Source organism: Vipera ursinii (genome assembly GCF_947247035.1).
Source record: "Vipera ursinii genome assembly, chromosome: 3".
NCBI classification, from domain to species: domain Eukaryota; kingdom Metazoa; phylum Chordata; class Lepidosauria; order Squamata; family Viperidae; genus Vipera; species Vipera ursinii.
Window position 1 is genome coordinate 37,245,959 of NC_139516.1, and position 14,423 is coordinate 37,260,381.

General features: G+C 37.6%; 1 protein-coding gene across 3 annotated transcripts; it reads left to right on the top strand.

The window, feature by feature from the left end:
• The first annotated feature begins 203 nt into the window (after positions 1-203).
• AP4B1 (adaptor related protein complex 4 subunit beta 1) lies at positions 204-13,859 on the top strand. Of its 3 annotated transcripts, XM_083357771.1 has the most exons (12): positions 231-393; positions 837-975; positions 2,128-2,284; positions 3,499-3,723; positions 4,135-4,265; positions 4,830-4,977; positions 6,073-6,569; positions 7,633-7,716; positions 9,029-9,132; positions 10,370-10,577; positions 10,874-11,158; positions 12,570-13,859. In XM_083357771.1, exons 3-12 carry the CDS (start codon positions 2,172-2,174, stop codon positions 12,992-12,994), a joined length of 2,220 nt encoding a protein of 739 aa, XP_083213897.1. In that variant the 5' UTR covers positions 231-393; positions 837-975; positions 2,128-2,171; the 3' UTR covers positions 12,995-13,859. The 3 variants fall into 3 exon arrangements, with proteins under 3 accessions (XP_083213896.1, XP_083213897.1, XP_083213898.1); XM_083357770.1 differs by lacking the exon at positions 837-975 and having other exon boundaries at positions 204-393; XM_083357772.1 differs by lacking the exons at positions 231-393; positions 837-975 and having other exon boundaries at positions 1,912-2,284.
• The last annotated feature ends 564 nt before the right edge of the window (positions 13,860-14,423 follow it).

Consider the following 14,423-nt stretch of genomic DNA (forward strand, 5'->3'; position numbering starts at 1 on the left):
CAAACCAAGACGGTAATGCCGCGCATGCCCGTTATCGACAGGGCCGGGAAGCTCATGCGCAGTATAGTTCTTATCTGACGGTTCCCGTCGTGAGCCGCTGTTTCTCAACGTTCGTAGCTTTAAGATGTGTGGACTTCAACTCCCAGAATTCCTCAGTTGAAGTCTATACGTTTTAAAGCTACCGAGGTCAGAAACATCACTCGGCCAATAGGCGTACAAAAATGAGATTGATATATAGTTCCATGGTGAGAAGACAAAACTTTCAGGGTGCATTTGACGCCTCTCTTTTGTTTTCTGGAAAAAACTGTTATAGGGACAGAAAATAATAAAACAGAAAAATCTGGATTTTTGCAGAACAGTGACTAGGCAACAGTAACCTTCTTCAAGCAAAAGGTAGCAGCAAAGCCTGCGTAGTGTTTGTAATAATAAACCTTTATTGTCAAAGTACATTTGCATTGCGAAGAAAATGGAGCGGATGTCTTCGCTTACGGGGTGGGGCGGTGAAAAAAAGGAGGCTGCGGCTCTTCGGGATAACCTTCCCGTCTACTCCGCTGTAGATTAATAATAATTCATATAATGATACTTCGGGCTACTATTGAGTATTAGGACCCTGCAGCATATCAGGTTTTTTTCTGCTTTCCGATCCTCCCTCTTCCTTAGCGCATCGGGATATTAAGCTAAAAAGCCTCCGGAACTGTTTTACAATGATGTTAACGTAAACTGCTAAGCTTGTAAGCCGCCCTGAGTCTTCGGAGAAGGGTGGGATATAAATGGAATTAAAAAAAAACCTTTATGTGACTGCCAAATAAATAAATTGCCCTGCATTTTAATTCCAGTTGTCATTTAATTTGAGGAACGAAAAATTGTATTACAGCTTCTAAAAGAGAATAGAATTTTAGAGGCATTTTCGTGAGTGTTGTCTTCCTGCACTTAGAGCTCTGTATTTCGAGAACTTGATTCCCTTCGAAGACGGAGGTAAATTGGACTTTCAAGTGCATTCACTCCATTTATTTTCTAGTTGCCTGCTTAGATAGAGATTGTAAGGTTTTGATTTTTGCCAGGCCAAAGCATTGGTGGGTATCACCATCAACAAAATAATTTATCTATTTCTGTTTTCAGAGCTAGGAAAGCAGCTGTTTCCTGTGCATAAGACTAAATGTAGTTTCATACCAACAACACAGTGACTGTATTCATTGTACTGCCCTTATTTTGGTTTGGCAGAATTGTACATTGCATAACAAATTTAATTATTTAGCTTCCTTCCTACCTAGCTACCTACCTAGCTACCAGTATCTTGTGTCATGAAGAGTTACTAGAATTTAACAGCGTACATGTGGTCAAGTGCCAAATTTTGATCACATGACTGTGGGGATGCTGCAAGAGTTGTAAGTGCAAGGACCAGTTGTAAATCACTTTTTTCAGTGTTGTTGTAACTTTGAACAGTCACTAAACAAATGGTTGTAAGCCGAGGACTGGCAGTTAATGTATCACCTAACTATGGATTTAATACCTTTTCATCTGATGAAAAGTGATTCACCAAAAAGTGATAATAAATTTGTTAGTTTGGCTTTGTTTATATCTTCTATTGTTTTTACAGTATAGTAAATAACGTAGCTGCTCCTAGAGAAACCAAGTGTAATTAGTCATTTGTTTTATGCTACTATTCTTGTCTTATTGTTTTCTTACCTTCCTATTACATCTCTTATATTTAGTGTATTTTATTTGCTATAAGCTTGGAACAGAGACTTGTCAGCTTGTTCCTTGCTAAAATGCCATGCTTGTTGCTGTCATAATGAAATTAGCAACTTTTTGAAAAATAAGAGCCAGTTTGGTCTAATAAGGCACCAGGCTAGAAAGCAGGAGATGAGTTAAAGTTCCACCTTAGCCATGAAGCCTCACATTGTTCTTGTGGGGAAAATAGGAGGAAAAAAGTGGGTTGGATATATTCACCACCATGAGTTATTTGTAAACCTAATAAAGGCAGGATACAAATTAATAAATAAAAATCTCTTGTTCTAAGAAAAGCATAAAAGATAAAACGAGATTGAAAGAGGCAGAACGGAATGCAAATGATATGTTCAGTTTTCTCTCTGTGACTATATCCATCCTTTGTGACTGCTATCCTAGGTTCTTCAACAGTCAGTGCTGTCAAAGGGTTTAGAATCTCAGCAATGCCGTACCTTGGTTCAGAGGATACAGTGAAGGAGCTGAAGAGAGCCCTCTCCAACCCTCATGTGCAAACTGACCATCTTCGCTATAGGAATGTTATCCAACGAGTAATCAGGTCTGTTCTGAGATGCTTGTGTTATGCTACAGTCCTCTTGTACTCTGTCAATTATAGTTGGTCTTTTGAAATGCTGGAAGTTTTAAATAATTGATACATGCAATAATTGTTTTAGATAGTTCTCATAATAGTGTAACAAAATTACAAAGTTTAAAAATAAATAATGCAAATGTATAATGTTTATACGTTTTAGTAATATGTTCATCATTAGTACATAATTCTATTTCAAACTCAGTTTTACTTTGTTCACAGCCATAATGTATTTTATCCACTTTAAACTTTTCTGATAATGGTATATAAGAAAACCATTGACAAGAATATCCTTCTGTTATCACATTACTTGAATTTAGTTTTGCAATCCTTTTGAGAAAATTCTGGTACATCTCAGTAGATTAACTTAGTTTTCAAGAGTGCAAAACATTAGCGTGCAAAGCACTAGTGCTGTGGATCTTAGCCAATTATAAATAAAATAATCTTATAATCTGTACATGAAAATTCATGTATAGTTTTCATTTTTGCAAATGTTGCTTTAAAAAAACTTTCTGCTACCTTCAAAGAGGTCAAATAAATAAATATTCAGGGCACTGAAACATGCTCTCATTAATTGAAAATTCTAAGTTACCGCCTGGTTTGTCAAATTTTATTAACTGCTGTCCATATATTTCAAAGTATATAAAGTATTAGGTAAACATTGTATTATTATGGATATACAATAGCTTAATTGTGAATTCTGTTCTCCTTACATTCTTCTATCAAAAATGTAGCTAATAAATGCTTTCGAAGAAAACTGTTGAAATATTCTTTTTTGACCTGATGTTGAATAGCTAGGCTTAAGAATGTATATAAATTGACACATTTATATTTCATATTTCTTGATTTATCTTTTCTGATACTTTTGGAAAGTGGAGGATCACAGAGAAGTAAAGTATGCCAAATATGTAATATGTAGTGAAAAGTAAGCATAAAACGCTCCAGATAAAGAATTTAGGCTTTGTGATGAAGGACTGTGTTTGCAGTTAACCTAGTGCACTGAGGTGGAATACAAATGAAACTTGAAATGTATTTGCATAAGTATATACACACATTTTGAGTGACAACTTGTAATGATTTAATCATTGACTGTAATAATTACAAAATTATCTTTTGGGTTTTCAGGTAGGTTAATATAAGATATTGATTGTTCTATCTATATTTTTCTTATCTTTTTCTTGCAGACACATGACCCAAGGTGTAGATGTGTCCAGTGTTTTTATGGAGATGGTTAAAGCTAGTGCTACTATAGACATTGTTCAGAAGAAGCTAGTGTACTTGTACATGTGTACGTATGCTCCCCTGAAGCCTGATCTAGCACTTTTAGCTATCAATACTCTTTGCAAAGACTGCTCAGACCCCAACCCTATGGTTAGGGGTCTGGCCCTGCGCAGCATGTGCAGTCTGAGGTAAGAGAATGTCATGCTTGCTTTGACCTTCACAGCCATCACATATGAGAGAAAGATATATTATGTAATATACTCAAGTGTAGAGGTTACTGATCAATAGCTCATGACCTGAACGATGGGCTTTCAGTTCTTTTGTCTTGAATCTAATTCTTATCAGTAATACATCACTACAAATAGCACTTCCTTCCAGAAAGCTCTTCAAAGTGAAACACACTTGAAGAGCTTTCTGTTTTGCTGGTCAGGACTGAATTTCCCTTGAATTATAGCTGCTATTTTGGGCTGCTATTTTGCTATCTGATCTATGAAACCTAATACAGCTATTTAATAATAATTTATTAAAAGGGTTGAGGGCATCAACTTATAAGAGCGTTTATGAGAATTTATAGATTGATAGCCCTACAATGTTCCTAGGATGCCTGGCATACAAGAATATATTCAGCAGCCAATCCTGAATGGTCTACGAGATAAAGCTTCTTATGTAAGGAGAGTAGCAGTTCTTGGATGTGCAAAGATGCAGAAACTCCAAGGGGACTGTGAAGTGGGTAAATAAACATGTTTTTTTTTCTATTCTATTTCCAATTCCACTTCTCCATTCATATTAGAATAAATATGTGGCATATAGTCTTGATGTTATAAAGAGAAAGTTAGGCTTGAATGCTGTAACAGTTCTACTTTGTATATAGTGTGTGGCGATCTCCCCTTCATAGAAGACACATTCTGCTGGATGTAGTTCTTCCTATCTTGCCCCATAATTATTTGCCAGAAATCCTTCTCAGCAATCTCATATTTAATATTTATTAAACTTGTATGCTACCCAAGTCTCAATAATTCTGGGTTGCTTACAACAGTCAAATAAATTACAATAAAATCCATAAAACAAAGATAAAAGATGGCAAACTCAGTGAAGTGTGGAGTCTGGCTCTTCCTCACCAAAAGCCTGGGTAAAGACCCAGGCTCTTTTAAACAACAACAGAGTGGGGAACATCCAGATCGTTTTCATTAAATGATCATTGTTTGTGTTTGTATACGTCCTGTCAAAAGCAGTATTTTATTTCAGATGAAAGGGGGAAATATTTCTGACTTCCTTTCTGACATGTTTTCTGCAGATGGTGCACTAGTTAATGAGATATATAGTTTGCTTCGGGATCAGGATCCTATTGTTGTGGTAAATTGTCTGAGGGCTCTTGAGGAAATTCTGGCACATGAAGGAGGAGTTGTCATCAACAAACCCATTGCCCACCATCTTCTTAACAGGTACATTCCGCTCCAAAATTCTCCGGTAAACTAGAGGTACCGTTCTCCACTGTCCTTTGTGTTTTGAATTGTGAAAACCATATGCTTGTCAAATTAATGCTAATATTTTCTTTATTAATTTATTGAATTTATAACTTGCCTTTCTGCCAAAAAAAGCCAATCATTGCAGCTAACAATAATAATAATAAAAATAAATGTTTAATTAAAATACACTATGAATTAATCAAAAACACATTTGTGGGAGAATACCAGAATAGTGAAGTCTTATTTCAAGACTTTGACAAAGCAGGCAAATAGTAGACGGCTACTTGAACAGAAAGAACCTGCTGGCATCTAGGTAACAAGAAGGAAACTTCTCTCAGCAGGGAATGCCTAAATTGGAATCCACCATGGAAAAGACCTTCGGTTCATGTGAAGTAATATCGTCCAAGGTCTTTCATTTTTACATGGTGGTAGCTGAAGTAATTACTTGTTCTGCAGAGTTGTTTCCTAGTTTTGGCTTTAAAGCATGTGAGTATTAATATAAAAGATCCTTTGCAATTATATACAGTTTAAATAAAATAATTGGTCAGCTTGTAAGCCCAGTGCTCATTGATAATATTGCTCATCGGATTTATAAGGACATACATAGCAGTTATGATATTATTGTTATTAATACATTTTATCCCATCTTTCATTTATATCTATTGGACACCATCGAACCGAAGGGGAAAAAAATCAATCTATATGAGAAGGTTAATGCACCTCGTGCTCCTGCCTCCCTATCTTCCCCACAATAACAAGGCTGTGTGGTGAATTGGATTGAAGGAGACTAATTGACTCAAAGTCATTCTCCCATCTTTTATGTTTAAGGGAGATTGTCATTCAAATATATATTTGTATTACTCTTTAAGATTTTGAAAGATCTGCAGGTCGAGGGCGAAGTACAAATTTACTTAAAGTATATGATTTAGTAGTGTTTGATCAAATCCCTCCATTTCATCTTACTGATTCACATATTTAAGTTTAATACTGATGAAGTAATGGAAAAAGTGGCCTGCAGATTGGGAGAGCAAAGCTGCATCACCATTTGTGTTTGTTTTCTCCTCTTTGTAGGATGCCAGATTTGGATCAATGGGGGCAGAGTGAGGTATTGACTTTTCTGCTGCGATACAAACCCCGCTGTGAAGAAGAGCTTTTTGATATCCTTAATTTATTGGATGGATACCTTAAAAATAGCAGTTCCAGTGTAGTGATGGCTGCCACAAAACTTTTCTTGGTGCTGGCTAGAGATTACCCACATGTCCAGGCAGATGTGCTTGTAAGAGTTAAAGGTCCACTCCTAACAGCATGCACATCTGGGAGTAGAGAACTCTGTTTCACTGCTCTGTGTCATGTACGCCAAATAATAGACAGCCTTCCTGGCCATTTCAGTAGCCAATATAAGAAGTTCTTCTGTTCTTACTCGGAACCGCATTATATCAAGTGCCAGAAAATGGAGGTGCTGTGCAAGTTGGTGAATGATGAAAATGTTCAGCATATATTGGAGGAACTGAGAGATTATTGCACTGATGTGTCAGCAGAGCTTGCTCGGGCAGCAATATTTTCCATAGGTAAGTGGACTACTAGGATTCTAATGAAAGACCACTAACAGGCAAATAAATGTACACCAAAGTTGTAATGCCTATGTAAAAAATATAACACAACACCCCTGCAATTATATTGCAAATTCTGCATTTGGTAGTGTTTCTTTTGGCTAGAAAAGAATATGACTGTCTTTACAGGTGTGGATAGGACAATTTTCTCTAGAACAAAAAATAAGCTTCAAAGACAGAAGAAGCAAAATTTGGTCAAACTAGAAAATGAAGCAGTTTAAAGTTACACCAGTCTTGTGAACATATTCGCTATTATCCCTTCCAGCTGAAAACACAAATTATTACACTCATAATAACCAAAGTATGTTTTCTCAAAAGTAAATTCCACTCCATTTTAAAAGCGTACAAGCTTTAGTCTTTATTTCATATAAAATGACTCCAAAATTTAAGAAATCTTAAGAGAACTATTACTGTAGTCACAAAATGCATATCAAGGTGCATGTTGTTTGCCTTACCACCTAATATTGTTTGCTTTATTGTAGTTTGATGTAGTAATTAAGGTCCTGGAGTAGAAACTGAGAAATCATAAGTTCTAGTCTTCTGTTAAGGCAAGGAAACTGGCTCAGTCCGGCTCACAGGATAGTTGTGGGAAAATAGGAGGAAGCAACAGGAGGAATGCATAGTGCTGCATTGAATTGTAAAAAACTAAAGGTGAGATTAAATCTAATGTCTCAGTGAGCAGTTCATTTCATTCAGTTATATTGAATGTGTTTATTGATTATAAGTTTGGTGTATTATTGCTTAACATATGGAAATTACTCATGTTCTCTTCCTTAAGTGGTCCGATAACCAGCTTAGAATTGTCTCATCTATAATATTATGTTCCCAAAACTGTTCCATTCTGTCCCATTTTGCATAAGATTAGTTTGTACTTCTGTACTGAGAATTAGTGTTAGAAATATCAACCTGTGTTGCTGGATCGTTCTTTCTAGGTTAAGGAATTATTAAGCAATCCTGAGAACTTTGGGTCATATATATTGGGGGGGGGGGTGTTTAATTTTTTTTTGTTATTGTTTTTTAGGAAAAATTGCAAGAACCTACTCAGAACAATGTGTTAGGATTCTAAAAGAACTTCTTGAGCTGAGGCAAGAACATATAACATCAGGTATTATTCCGGACTTTCTAGTTCATATTTGATATAGTTTTTTCTAAATTTAGAATTAATTAATTAATTTAATTAATCTTAATTTAAGGAACGTCAACAGGTGTGACAAGGACACTGATAGCTATTCCAAATCACCTTTTTGACTTTGAATCTGAAAAGCACAATCCTATAGTTACTGCTGTGTTTAAATGACATTAATATTTCATTGAGACACTGCCCCAAATCATGTGGGATCAGTGGTGGGATTCAGCCAGTTCGCACTAGTTCACAGAACCAGTAGCTAATTTTTTGTTGCCCAGGCCCAAAATGGACTTCTGGAAGTGGCATCCACACAGAGAACCGATTGTTCACATATTTGAATCCCACCACTGTATTGTTAATACACCAGATATTCACTTTCTAATTACTGATGCGTTAAGATCTTTTTAAAGTAACTTTGCTCACTTTGACTCCATTTGTTTTCCTGACAACTCTGAATTGGTAAGAGAAACTTAATCAGTAGAAGATAAAAATGTTGCTCAGTAAAAATAGACTTCAGAATGGGAAAATCAATCTATTCTAGAAGAATTTGCATCTTTCAAAGGGCCAGATTTGCAGTTTCAAAATCTCCTCAATTTGTCATAATTCCTGGACAGCCAAGTGATTACTCAGTGCTAAGAGTGTTTTACATATATAGCTGTCCGTTCTTGGAGAGAGCAGATTTGGCCACAGATCATATGCCTTAGTCCCATCCAGATTAGGATGGGACTAGGATGGGATTAGGATGCTATTTATTTTCTATCAGGCTGACTAGAAAGGTGTTCTTTGCTGCTGCAAAGATGTAAACTGCCATTTTTTTTTCTGTGCTGCCCATTTTAAAATACCATGGGCTTCCACTTCAACTCTGAAAGCAATTCTGGGTATTAGTATCAGTTATAATTCTCCATAGAACTTCAAATAACTTAAACTATTTGGAGACCTTTTTCCTTTTGTATGGTCCTCTCTATCAGCTGTACCATCACCTCAATCACTGTTTTGCATTCTGTGATGGTCAGGGAATCAGACATGGCCTTTTTAGTGGCAGCATCCTAATCATGGGTCTTCCTTCAAAGGCAGGTCTAACATTTTATTGTATTTTAGGTAAATAGTGAAAATACATTTTGCTAGAATTTTTTAGCATTTTAATTTTATTAGCTGCAAATTCTGTTTTAACTATTCCTTAATCTTAAACTATACCATCAAAACTCCACTTTGGTTTTGATGGTATTAAGATGTTATCATCTGGACCAAACAGTGTTATACTCTAAATATGTTGTTATCTATTTCCCTACAGCTGTAGTGCAGGTGTTCCGAGATCTAGTATGGTTGTGTCCACAGTGCATAACGTGTGTGGCCCAGTCTTTGTCTGGCTGTGAAGAGATCATCCAGGACAGTGAGGTAACAGAGAACACCTTTTGTAATCTCCTCTATACTGTTGATGGAATCTAAAATTGAAGCTGAACGTTTTTTAAAAAGTATGCATTCATTGTATATATGTGAGTTGTTAGTGAAAACAATAATAAATGTTCCTATTTGTTCAAATACAAGTGGTCCTCAACTTACAACCACAACTGAGCCCAAAATTTATGTAAAGTGAGACATTTGTTGAGTTTTGTCCCATTTTATGAACTTCCTTGCCTGTTGTTAAATGAATCACTGCCGTTGATAAGTTAGTAACCTGGTTGTTAAGTGAAACTCACTTCCCCATTGACTTTGCTTGTCAGAAGATTGCAAAATGGGATTACATGACCTTGGGACATAGCAAACAACGTAAGTACAGTCTTTCCCTTAAAATAAGACTGGGTCTTAATTTTTTTTGCCTCCAAAAGAGGCACAAGGTCTTATTTTCGAGGGGTTTCTTTTTCACTCACTCACCAACAGCCCTGCCCAGCCAGCCCACTTCTTCTGCAGCCAAAGGAGCAGCTTCATTCTGCATCTGAGAATGGAGCTCCAGCCTGCATTTCGCAGTCAGAAGGCCTCTGCAACTGATAACTGAGCTATGGATTCAGACTACAAGGCCTCTGCAGTCAAGAACCGAGCTATGGATTCAATCCATAGCTTGGTTCTTGGCTGCAGAGGCCTTGTAGAACCAAGCTATGGATTCAATCCATAGCTTGGTTCTCGGCTGCAGTGGCCTTCCAGAAAGGCCTCCAACTGAGAAATGCAGGCCTGTGGACTCTGGATAAAAAGTGGCCAGTGAGGAGAGGCCTGGCTACAAGGTAAGTCAGTGTGGGGCACTTGGGCCAACTCTACCCCTCCACCCCCATCCTAGCTTGATTTTTAGGTGTGCGCCTTGCCCCAAAACTAGGGCTTATTTGGGGGTAGGGCTTATATTAGGCCCACTCCCAAAAATCAAATTAGGGCTTATTTTGGGATAGGTCTTACTTTCGGGAAAACACGGTATGAACCAGTTGCCATGCGTCAGAATTTTGATCAAATGATCATGGGGATGCTTCAAAAGTTCTAACTATGAAAAACGGTCATAAATCACTTTTTTCAGTGCCATTGTAACTTTGAACGAAATGAACTGTTGTAAGTCGAAGACTACCTGTAATGTCCTTAACATGGAGGTTTGGTATGTGAATTGTTCTCCACAGTACTGAATGCCAAATGTTTTAATGGTTTAATTTTTTAGGGAAAGCAAGCATTAATCTGGCTTCTGGGTGTACATGGAGAAAGAGTTCCCAATGCCCCTTATATATTAGAAGATTTTGTGGAGAATGTAAAATCAGAACCATTCTCAGTTGTCAAGCTGGAACTACTGACGGCTGTGGCCCGGCTGTTCATAGCACGTCCTGCTGAATGTCAGGATACTCTGGGTCGATTACTTTATTATTGCATTGGTAAGTCTGTTACTTCTGTGATGGTTGCTATGTCGTGAATTAGATGAAAGACAACAGTTATAGTTACTGTTGAAAAGCATGCCCCAAAAAATAAATAAATCTTGGTCTAAAATTCTTTAGATTTATCGCAAGTATTTTTCTATTCTGTCTGCACTGCTAGTCTCAGATATCTTAACAGGTTCTAAGGGAAAGAGGGAAGGCTTGGGAGAGAGCTCTTGGAAATGCATCACTAAAAGCCAGGTGAGGTAATTGCTTATTTTTGTTGTTGTTGCCAAATGTTTGTGTCTGTGATCCAGAGGAGGAAAAAGACATGGCAGTTCGGGACCGTGCATTATTTTACTATCGTCTATTACAAGCTGGAGTGGAAGAAACCAAAGGAATTCTGTGCAGCCCAACATCGGATCGTTCTCTCCGCTTTTTAGAAGAGCAGACTGGAAGTTCCATTAACGAATGGGTCCTTGACTTTAATACCTTGGCGTTCGTCTATGGCAAAGAGCAATGGGCAGCTATGACGGCCAGGCGGGTAGTTGATCTCCCCTGTGCAGACTCCGGCACAGACGATAGCCAAAGAGAAGGCAAAGGTGAGAGACACACGTAGATATTAGTTACTTTGTTACTCTTCCTGTGCTCGCTTTTCCTAATGACAGCCAGAATCTTCACTGGAAAATGTACTTTTAGGTATCTGATTGACAAGTTATTCTTTGCTTAGTAGGCGATACTAAGCTTGTTGTAATTGTAATGCTCATGTTCCTGCTGAGCATCTTTCAGTTTATACTGTTAATAGTAATTCCTCCACTGTGAAGTTCCACAGAGCTTGGCTCGCTCTCTCTTCCATATTATTTAACAATTATATAAAACTGATTCATCTTTTAGTTTGAGGTGAGATGTCATCATGCGCTGATGTTGTTCAGCTGTAGGTTGTCACCTCAAGAGATGCAGTAGGGGTCCTTTTTTATTTTCTGGAGGTTGTGAAGGACTGGATTTGACAAAACAGACTCAGAGTCCCAGCAAGAGAGAGCTATTGTTCTTGTGCAAACAATCTAGTATGATGTCAGTTCTGAGGTTGGTTTTGGGCAAAATTATATTTCCTCTGAAGGAACAGGTCCTTGAACTGGGGTTTTCCTGCACTAGTGCACCAGGTCAAGACCATGGCCAGTAGAGCCTTTACTCAACTGTGGCTGATGTGGTAATTACAGTCCTTCTTGGACTAGACACCCTTATGATAGGATTTAAATTACAATTGTACCACCCCACATGCTCGCAGTTCAGGTGCTTGGCAACCCAATTGCCTTTACAGCCAGTTGAAACATCCTGCAATCAAGATTTACGACTTTTGCTGATTTACAGCAAATAGCATCCATAAGGGAAGCTGGATTTACCTAACAGCCATGTTATTCACTTAATGACCATTGTAAAATTGTTGTAAAATCGGATCCAACTTGACTTAGGACCACAATACTCATGATGGAAATTTCAGTCTGCAATGTGGTTGTAAATCAAGGTCCACCTGTAGATACACTTGAGAATCCCCTTCTTACATGAGAATGAAAGATCGGGCCAGAGAAAGAGTGTAGCCATCTACTGGGAGATTAGTGAGTTTCATTATGCAGTTAGTTGGGCACTGTGAGAACAGATTAGATGGGGCAGGGATCCAATTCAGAAGGGCACTGCATATGTTCTTAGGATATGTTTCATTCATGGCCCTGACATTGTGGAATAGCTGCCCCCTCCGAGGTACTGGGTATTTGCAAAGTTGCCAGCATTAGTTTATTCAGATAGTCTTTACAACACTAATGGTGAATCTGGGTTGCTTTTTGGTTCTTGATTTTGATTTTAATGTACAATGCATTTTATAGGGAGGATTAGAAGGATGGGTTTAGTGTTGTGTTTTAATAGATGTTATTGCTGCAAACTTCTGTGAGCATGACAATTTGATGATACACAAATGTATGTAATAAATAGTAAATAATATGGCTTTTCTTTCTTTTTCAGTACCACTGATGTTGGAAAAGGAGAATGACCCTGTTATTACTGCCAGTTCCAGTAGCCTTACCTTAATATCGAGTATATGTCTGACTACAGAGCAGTTTGAGAGGACATGGCTAAACCTGGCTGTTGGCTGCCAGCAAGCCATTCCTTGGCAGGAAACTGTTCAGCCAGAGACGTTGCAGGTTGCCCTGCAGATGGTCCATATTCAGACTATTGCAATGAGCAAGCCTGGTTCACAGTCATGGAAAGTCTACCTAGGGGCACAGGATGACACAGGCTGCCTTTTCCTAACTGAGCTGCTGCTGGAGACAGGAAGTGCAGAGATGCAGATGTTAGTGAAGCAGACCGAAAACAAGCTAGAAGCCTTGCAGGCATTTGTCTCACTCTTGAAGACAGTTCTGGAGACTGTGGCAGGCCTGACATCCTGATTTTTTCCCAATTTCTGGTGTTGATCATAGGCAGGAAGATTTAGCAATTTTGTATGTGGTTTATTTATTGTATTCTTTAATGAAGCTGTCATTCTTACAAATTGTCAGTAAAGGCTTTCTACAGCATAACTTTTAGCGCAAATGTTTAGAAAGATAATGCAGAGAAACCAACCAGCCTTGAAAGGCAAAATAAGATCGTGTTTATAGACAAAGGGAACTTTATTTATTTTTATTCCATTTATATCCCGCCCTTCTCCGAAGACTCAGGGCGGCTAAAATAGGAAGACCTGAGATTTCAGGATGAAGGTAAATTAAGGAGGATTTGTGTGTTTGGAAAATGTGTTTGCAATATTCCCTCTAACCTTTTTCTCTTGTGGAAAAAATTGTTTTGTGCAGCTTTTTCTAAACCAAGTACAAATTTCCTCTCCACGATATGAACATATGAGTAAATTGCAAATAGAAATAGCAATTATAATTTTATTTCTGCTTAATCTCAAATTTATTTATTTATTGAACTCATATGGCCACCTGTTTTAAATAGAATATCTCATAATAAAATCAATAAAAACAACAATAAAACATTCATGTCACTCATATACATTCATGTCACATACACCCCTTCCATTGTTCTTCAACTGATAACTGCAGTCAATGTTTTGTATGCATCTAAAATGGTTTCTCAGGATGGGGAATTTTGATATTGTAATAAAAGAAAAACTAAAGAAAGAAATACATTATTCAAAATAATTTAGATTGCCTTCTTTCATTTTTTTTGTCCACTCTTTGCTTCTCTGAATGTATTCTGAGCTTATACTTTAATCATAAAGGCTGATATCTTTTTTCAAAGTGAATTAACATGGAGCTTATGTGGCCCAAAATTCAACAGATACTAATTAAACCTTTTTTGGAGCAAGGTGCTCCTTGCAGAGAAGGCTGTGAGGTCCTGGGCAGCTGGGCTGCAAATGCAAGGTTGAGAAATTGCTGTTGCCCACCTGCCTGGAGCCCCAGGCTACTAGTACTAGCTCTAGCTCACTGCTTTGGGAATACCTGTCAATCCTGCTGAATGAGGGGTGGTGCCAAGTGACCCTCCCTGCTGCAGGTAAGTTGAGTCAGCCAACTCTGGAGGACTCCTTGTGAGTCGCAAGCCTGGAGTTTTGTTATGACTAAATTTATTATTATTTAAACTTAATTGTGCAAGTGCTTGATGTAGATGCTAAGTGAATGGAGAAGCAAGGTGGTTTCTTTAAAATATTTGTATTGATTTATTTCCATTTAGATGCTATTTCATTTCCAACAAATTGGGGGCTAATCGTGCATTACAACTAGGGTTAAAAATTAATAATAACTGTTCATGATAAAACTGCAACCAAATCAATCATTCTATCCTTCAGAGCTGATATGATCTTATCCCCAAAAGCCACATTGAAAG

Coding starts and splice junctions, on each gene's coding strand:
- AP4B1 (XM_083357770.1), top strand. CDS start 2,172: ATGCCGTACCTTGGTTCAGAGGATACAGTGAAGGAGCTGAAGAGAGCC. Junction 4,978..6,072: donor GCCCACCATCTTCTTAACAG/GTACATTCCGCT, acceptor TCCTCTTTGTAG/GATGCCAGATTTGGATCAAT. Junction 7,717..9,028: donor GCAAGAACATATAACATCAG/GTATTATTCCGG, acceptor ATTTCCCTACAG/CTGTAGTGCAGGTGTTCCGA.